Source organism: Hemiscyllium ocellatum, chromosome 33 (assembly GCF_020745735.1).
Source record: "Hemiscyllium ocellatum isolate sHemOce1 chromosome 33, sHemOce1.pat.X.cur, whole genome shotgun sequence".
Lineage (NCBI taxonomy): Eukaryota > Metazoa > Chordata > Chondrichthyes > Orectolobiformes > Hemiscylliidae > Hemiscyllium > Hemiscyllium ocellatum.
The window spans coordinates 13538547-13547120 of NC_083433.1; the positions used below are offsets into that span (position 1 = coordinate 13538547).

Consider the following 8574-nt stretch of genomic DNA (forward strand, 5'->3'; position numbering starts at 1 on the left):
CCTCCCTCAGACAATTAAAAATGCTTCCAGAATGTTTCACTAGCTCCTGACACTATCTGCCTTTCAGGCACTGAGTTCTAAATAACCACCACCCACTGGTGAAAGGATTCTTCCTTAAATCTCCCTCTAAACCTCCTGCTACACACATAACCCCTTGCCTGCTGGGTATTGACCCTTCCTTTAAGGGAAAATCTTCACCCTATCTTTCCTGTCTAGATCCCTCAGCTTATTTTACCTTAATCAGCCCTGCAGCCATAGAGTCATGGAATCATAGAGTCATAGTCATAGAGTCATAGAGTCATTGAATCATAGACTCATAGTGCCTTAGAGTCATAGAGTCATTGTGTCATAGAATCATAGAGTCATGGAATCATAGAGTCATAGTCATAGAATCATTGAGTCATTGAGTCATAGAATCATAGAGACATGGAATCACAGAGTCATAGGATCACAGAACCAAAGAGTCATAGAGTCATAGAATCAGAGAGTAATAGTCATTGAATCAAAGAGTCATAGAGACATGGAATCACAGAGTCATAGAGTCATAGAGACATAGAGTCGTAGAATCATAGAATCATAGAATCACAGAGTCACAGAGTCATAGAATCAAGTGCCATAGAGTCATAGAGTCATAGTCATAGAATCATAGATCCATAGAATCAAAGAGTCATAGAATCACAGAGTCATTGAGTCATAGAGTCAAAGAATCATGGTCATAGAGTCATAGAATCATAGAATCATAAAGTCATAGAGCCATAGAGTCACAGAATCAAAGAGTCATAGAATCACAGAGTCATGCAGCACAGAAACAGATCCAAAGTCCAACCAGTCCATGCCACCCATAATTCCAAACTAAACTGATCCCATCTGCCTGCTCCTAGCCCATATCCCTCCAAACCTTGAATGTTCTAACTGTACCTGCCTCCACCATTTCCCCAGAAACAAAAGAAAAATTGCAGCTGCTTGAATCCAGGAAGAAGGGTTACACCCGAAATGTCGACTTCTCCGCCTCCTGATGCTGCCTGGTGTGCTGTGTTCCTCCAGCCTCCTGCCTGTTCCTCCTGATGCTGCCTGGCTTGCTGTGTTCTCCCAGCCTCTTGTCTGTCCCTCCTGATGCTGCCTGGTTTGCTGTGTTCTCCCAGCGTCCTGACTGTGCCTCCTGATGCTGCCTGGTTTGCTGTGTTCCTCCAGCCTCCTGCCTGTCCCTCCTGATGCTGCCTGGCTTGCTGTGTTCCTCCAGCGTCTTGCCTGTCCCTCCTGATGCTGCCTGGCTTGCTGTGTTCCTCCAGCCTCCTGCCTGTCCCTCCTGATGCTGCCTGGGTTACTGTGTTCTGCCAGCCACCTGCCTGTCCCTCCTGATGCTGCCTGGCTTGCTGTGTTCCTCCAGCCTCCTGCCTGTCCCTCCTGATGCTGCCTGGCTTGCTGTGTTCTCCCAGCCTCCTGCCTGTCCCTCCTGATGCTGCCTGGCTTGCTGTGTTCTCCCAGCCTCCTGCCTGTCCCTCCTGATGCTGCCTGGCTTATGGTGTTCTCCCAGCTTTCTGCTTGTCTACCATTTTCCCTGGCACTCATTGAGTTGTCCTTTTTAAATCTTTCTCCTCTCACCTTAAAATAATGCCCCCGGTCTTGAGAACCCCCACCCTAGAGTGAAAGCACCTGCAATTCACCTCATATACCTGTATCCTTCATGGCTTTGTAAACCTCCATAAGGTCACCTCTCAACCCTTACCCTCCAGTGAGAAAAGTCCCAGCCTATCCAGCCTCTCCTTATAACTCCAACCCTCCATTCCTGGCAACATCCTGGTAAATCTCTTCTGAACCCTCTCCAGCTTTAATAATATCCTTCCTATAACAATTTTAGCACAAGGCAAATAGAAGGATCAAATGCTGGAGGAAATCAAAACCAAAAGGACTGCGGACGCTGGAAATTGAGCCATTTAAGGAAAACCCTCAATCTTGAACTAGAGGACAATGTTTCAGAATCATTGGTGACCCATTTCAGTTGGAGATGGGGTGAAATGTTTTCTCTCACGAGTCTCTGGAACTCTGTTTCTGAAAGGACAGGGATTACAGCGGCCTTGAAGATTCCTACAGTTGAAGTGGGTAGATTTGTGTTAAGCAAGAGGGGTGAAAGGTCATCAGGGAGAGACAGGAATGTGGTTTGGAGGTAATGAGCTCAGCTGTGACTTTATTGAGCACTCTCTAGAGGGCTGAATGGCCTACTCCTCCTAGTTCAGATATAAATAAAAATAGATCAACAAAGCTACCAAAGTAAAGCCAGAATCCCTATCGAAGCAGAAGGTTTAATTGTTTTTATTTCAAAAATTATATTTTATTCATAAAATATCTTTATATACATTCATTCAAGGTTTGTGCAAAGATTTGTAGCTCGGGTGCTTGTTGTTGTGGTTCTGTTCGCCGAACTTCCAGCTCGCAGGAGGGTCCAGAGCACTGATGATGTCTCCTAGCCAGGGGACGAAACATTTGCAACAAAAACTTCCAGCTCTGCGAACAGAACCACAACAATATACATTCATAGTTACATATGCCGACCGATTCTATAGTGTAGCATATGAAGAAACAAATAAACATTGGAATTTAACTCTGTCCAACAAACAAACTAAAGGCATTTCTTAGCTGTACAAGATTATAGCTGCATGTATTTGAGGTATCCGGAGGATCCAGTAACTGAATAGACCCCCATTCACGCACAGCTGAAAGACCTCAGACGGTGGTCTTTCCCCACTGTGCTTTGGCAGCAGCTGCCCCAGGCTTTAGCACATCCCTCAGCACGTAGTCCTGGACCTTGGAATGTGCCGGTCTGCAACACTCAGTCAGAGTCAACTCCTTACTCTGGAAGGCCAATACGTTTTGAACAGACCAAAGAGAATCTTTGTCTGAAGTGATGGTCCTCCAGGCGTAGCTGACGTTTGTCTTGGTGTGTGTCCTGGGGAACAGCCCATTGAGTATGGAGCCAACTCTTCAAAGCACAATTGGGATAGTGGTAGTGTCGCTGGACTGTGAGTCCACACACCCAGGTTTAGTTCTGGGGAACTGAGTTAAAATTCTGCCATGGTGGATTCTGGAATCTGAATTGGGGGGAGGAAAAAGAATCTGGAATTAAGTGTCTAATGGTGACCATGTTGGAAAGATCTCATCAGGTTCCTTTAGAGAAGAAAACAGCTGGCTGACATGTGACTCCAGGCCCAGAGCAAGGTGGTTGACTCAGAACTGGCCAATGGGAAGTTCAAGAAATGCTGGCCTTGCCAGTAAGGCCCTAATCTTGCGAATGAATTAAATAAGAATATGCAGAGTATGCGGTGCCAAAGCAGACTGGCATATATCTACCTGGGCAAGCTTGTCAAAATACTTATCACACCATCATCAATGGAGCCCGTAGATGTCCTCGGAAATGTTTTCCCTGGCTGGTCGCAATGGTTTTGTACAAACCAAGTTTCACTTCAGCTGAGATGAACAGCAATGTTTTAATAACAAGCAATGAGATCATAAAATTATTTTGTGAAGATCAGTGCAGAGTGGTGTTAATTATAACTGAAGATTGAATGGAGAGTATGATGCAAAGAGATGACACAATGTGTCATGTATGCGCCTACTGTTTCCTCATGGTCTTTCTCTCATCTATTTCTCCATCCATCCTCTCATGGCATATTAATATCTATTTCTTCTCATGCCCGAAGAGAAGCCAATTAACTGGATATGAAGTTTTGCCTCTTATGCCTGGTCCTTTCTGAGTTATACTGAATGCTAACCATATTCTCGCTGTAAGATTGTAACACCAAGCTATGCTGTTTTGCAACAGCTCAAAACATGCTCAGGATGAAGAGTCACTGAACCTCAAAGGGAATTGAAATTCTCTGCTAACAACTCCCTCTCCTTTTCCTCCTCCGTCTCTTCCTCTCACACCTTCCACAGACCGAGAAAATAAAAGTGATGTCTCTATTGTTCCAGAGAGCTGTTGGACTGCTCTCCCATTAGAGAGAGAGAGAGAGAGAGATGATGGTGGTTTAACCTGAGGGTCGCTGTGCCTCAGATGAGGGGAGAGCTTGAGAAGGAGAATTCTTCATGGTAACATATCAATCCCACTACTCCATGCCCAGACAGCACTAAACAGTTTGGTCATCCAGTGATATGGGTTCAAGTCTCATGGTATCTGCTGGTGAAATTTGAATTTAATAAACATCTGGAAGTAAAGAGATTGTTGGTGACCTTGTAAGCATTGTCAATTGTTCACTAAATGTCCTCTAGGGAATGAAACTGCCATCTCTACCATTCGTTCCTCCTAGCGGGAGGTTATGGCTTTGTGGTATAATCGCTGGACTGTTAATCCAGACTTCCAGGTAATGTTCTGGGGCAACCTGGGTTCAAATCCCGCCTTGGCAGATGGTGGAATTTGAATTCAATGAATGAAAATCGGAAATTAAGAATCTAGGGATGACCGTGAATCCATTGTTGATTGTTGGAAAAACCCATCTGGTTCACTAATGTCCTTTAGAGAAGGACACTACTATCCTTACCTGCAATGTCGTTGACTCTGAAATGCCTTCTGGGTAATTAGAGATAGGTGGCACGGTGGTTCAGTGATTAGCAGCCACTGGTTCAATTCCAGCCTCCAGTGACTGCCTGTGTGGACTTTGCACATTCTCCCCGTGTCTGCTTGGTTTTCTCCGGGTACTCCGGTTTCCTCCCACAATCCAAAGATGTGCAGGTTCGGGTGTATTGGCCATGATAAATTGCCCATAGCGTTCAGGGATGTGTAGACTAGAGGCATTAGTCAGGAGGAAAATTAGAGTAATAGGGTAGGCGAATGGGTCTGGATGGAATACTATTCAGACGGTCTGTGTGGACTTGTTGGGCCACATGGCCTATTTCCACACTGTATGGATTTTATTTTATAGGTATTAAATGCTGCTTAGTTAGTGATGCCCTTATCCCATGAAAAAAAGTGCTTATGTGTCTCCCTTTTGAAAGTTATGATTAAATTTACTATTCTACCTTGACCAAGATTTCTCCCTCAATTGATACCTTGAAGACTGACTGTCTGACCATTATCACCTTGCTGTTTGTGGGAGCTTGCTGCACACAAATTGGTTGCCATGTTTCTGACATGACAACTATAAATATAATTCAAAAAGGATTTACCAGTTGTAAAGGCTTGGAGGTGTTCAGTGATCAAAAAAAAGCATGATACAAATTCAAATCTGTTCTTTTTCCCTCTCACCCTGGTGACGCTAAATTCCCGTCCATAGAGAGAGTCATCATAGAGTCCCCACAACATGGAAGCAGACCATTCAGCCCATCGAGTCTACACTGACCCTCCAAAGCCCACCCCACCCAGACCCAGCCCCCACCCTATCCCTACAACCCTGCATTTCCCATGGCTAGCCCACTTAGCCTGCAAATTCATGGATACCATGGGACAATTGAGCATGGCCAATTCACCCTAACCTGTACATCTTTGGATTGTGGGAGGAAACCAGACCACCCGGAGGAAACCCATGCAAACTCCACACAGACAGTTGCCCGAGACTGGAATCGAACCCGGATCCCTGGCGCTGTAATATATTATCATTTAGAAACCCATCTAGGTCACTAATGTCCCTTTACAAAAGTTTGGCCGACATGTGACTGCAGATATGGTTGATTCCTGCCCACCCTATGAATGGCCCCAGCAAGCCACTCATTCAAGGGTAATTAGGTTGAAAATGTTGACTTTGCCAATGATGTCCACATTCTGCAAAAGAATGAAGGAAAGAAAGTTCCCCTTCAAGACTGACATCATCCTGAGTTGGAAATAGATCCCTGTTCCTTCAGTGTCGCTGGGTCAAAATCTTGGAACTCTCTCCCTGACAGTGTTGAGGATGTCCCTAGACTTAAGCAGTTCAAGAAAGCAGCTCACCACCACTATTGCCACAGCGATTAGAGATGAGCAATAAATCTTAGCATGGTTGGCAATGTCAATATCTCATGCGAAGGCTATCTGGATTACCAGTCTGATGACAATATTATGAGGGGCCATCTCAGCCTGAAATACGTAGGGAGTGTAATGGTTAACATGAATTTGGTTTCTTTTTCAGGAACCCATTGCGGTCAGAGGCAACACGCCCAGGGAGCAATGGAGAAACGTCTATCTGACCTTGCGACACCTTCAGCAGGTGCCAGAGATTACAGCATTCCGACCCTTTCTGTTGAAAACGTGTCCACGAATAGCACTTTGGAACCGTCAATTAATGGCAGCGGAGGGGCCATACTCATCCCTGCCATATATTTCACCGTGTGTGCCATCGGACTCAGCGGCAACACACTGGTCATCCACGTCATCCTCTGTTACGCCAAGATGGAATCCGTCACCAATCTGTACATCCTGAACCTCGCCATAGCAGATGAACTTTTCATGGTTGGTCTGCCCTTCCTCGCCATTCAGAATGCCTTGTCCTACTGGCCATTTGGCTCGCTCGTGTGCCGGTTGGTGATGACGGTGGATGGCATCAACCAGTTCACCAGTATCTTCTGTCTGACCGTCATGAGCATCGACAGGTACTTGGCAGTGGTCCACCCTGTGAAGTCCATCAAATGGCGCAAGCCCCATGTGGCCAAAGTCATCAACGCCATGGTCTGGGCCGTCTCCTTCGTGGTGGTCCTCCCTGTCGTCATCTTCTCAGACGTGAAGACAGGCATGCACACTTGCAACATCAACTGGCCGGAGCCCATTATCGTCTGGTCTACTGCCTTCATCATTTACACGGCCACCTTGGGCTTCTTCGGTCCTCTGCTGGTCATCTGTCTCTGCTACCTTCTCATCGTCATCAAGTTGCGGTCCTCGGGCAAGAAGGTGAAGGCCACCTCCACTAAGAGGAAGAAATCTGAGCGCCGGGTGACCTGGATGGTGGTCATCGTGGTGGCGGTGTTCGTCTTCTGCTGGCTACCGTTCTACGTGATGAACATCGTCAACCTGGTGTCCAGCATGCCCTCAGAGCCTGCCTTGGTGGGCCTCTACTTCTTCGTGGTGGTGCTTTCTTATGCCAACAGCTGCGCCAACCCCATCATCTACGGTTTCCTGTCGGACAACTTCAAGCAAGGCTTCCGCAAGATCCTGTGCCGCTCCAGCCGCAGGGTAGACGTCAACAATCCGGGCAGCAGGGGGACGGACAGCACCTACATGGAGATGCAGCATATCAACAACATCGCCCAGAATGCCCCGGCCTGGGAAAACCTGCTGGGCGAGAGCTCAGAGCAGAAAGTGCCCAACGAGGTCTTACCCAACGCAACCAAAAACGGGACTCTGGAGATCAGCGACTTGTAAACCACTGCTAACCGTCTTCACCGCCCCCTGTTGCTTTTTTGCCTTTCTGTTGTCGAATAACTCTGAACGTACCAAACCTTCTCTACCAGTTGCTCTGGAAGGGAAACCCATACTGCCCAACGTGGAGTTGAGGAGGATATACTTGGAGAGACTTCCTCGGCTCATTTCCCATTCCAAAGGGTTGAGGTTCAGGCAGTGGCATCATTGGCCTCAGTGGCCCCGAGGTCAGGGAATGCCTTGGTGGCCAAAGGTTTGTCGTAGCTTAACGGCCAAGATCTTGTCTCTTGGCACAAGCTCGAGTGGCTATCAAGAAGGTGGACGGGTAGCCAATGGGCAGGCCTTAGCCCAGTCTGGGGCGGACTCTCATTGGAGGACAGTTCCACAATCACGGAGCTACTGTTGGAAGCAGTCAAGTCCAAGTCTTCGGGAGGGCGAGGGAGGTGGGGAGTGATTAGAGGGAGCAGACGAGGGGAGAATGTTTGAGCACACACAAGCCCCTGGGTGCTACAAGCCCCTGGGAGGGGGAGTGGGAAACCGAGGTAGAGTTATATGGAGGAAGAGATGGCAATGATCCACAGTGCATTTAAATTCCTTCGAAATACATTTTATGAGTTTTGTTACCCGGTGATGTCTGCAACACTGTTTTGTAGATTAGGATTTGAAGAACTGAATCACTGTATGTGTGTGTGTGGTGTATCACAGTATTTGTACTGTACTACAGGGATACCTGTCCTGCACGGCCAGTAGATTATTCATGGTTTTATAACAATTATCAATGTAATTTTGCCTTTCTTGTGATCGATTAAACTTTTCAAAGTCAAGTCTGTTGCGTGTGATCTACCAGCATCTGTCTGAGAACTCAATCAATGCCTTCAGTGAGGAGAATTGAAGGAAGGTTTCTATTTGAGGTTAAAACAGAATCCTAGAAGACTTCTTGACAAAAGATGAAGTGTTTCCTGAAGCGGGGGTGTGACTAACTGTCACAAAGAGGACGAGAGGTGAGGTTTCAGCTCCAGTTTCCTGTTTTTAAACCTCCACCAACGACTGAAAAGGTCATGATGGCAGAGAAAAAGACCATTCAGCCCATTGAGTCGATGCCTGTTTTCTGGAGAGCAATCCATTGATCCTTCCATGATGTGTCTCTCACCAAAAATCTGTGCCACTTCCCCCAGTCCATGGCTCATTATCTCAAAGCCATTCTTCATCATGCTGTTGTTGTTTTCAATGTGGACGGTGTTGCCTAACAGAGAGATCTA

The 8574-nt window shown here is 46.7% G+C and overlaps 1 protein-coding gene across 1 annotated transcript; it reads left to right on the forward strand.

Annotated features, from left to right (window-relative positions):
* The first annotated feature begins 6130 nt into the window (after positions 1 to 6130).
* On the forward strand, positions 6131 to 7318 carry LOC132831217 (somatostatin receptor type 5-like). The gene has a single exon (XM_060849228.1). The coding sequence runs from the start codon at positions 6131 to 6133 to the stop codon at positions 7316 to 7318; it is 1188 nt and encodes a 395-aa protein (XP_060705211.1).
* The last annotated feature ends 1256 nt before the right edge of the window (positions 7319 to 8574 follow it).

Bases quoted from the DNA above. Each gene is read 5' to 3' on its own strand.
- LOC132831217 (XM_060849228.1), top strand. From the start codon at position 6,131: ATGGAGAAACGTCTATCTGACCTTGCGACACCTTCAGCAGGTGCCAGA.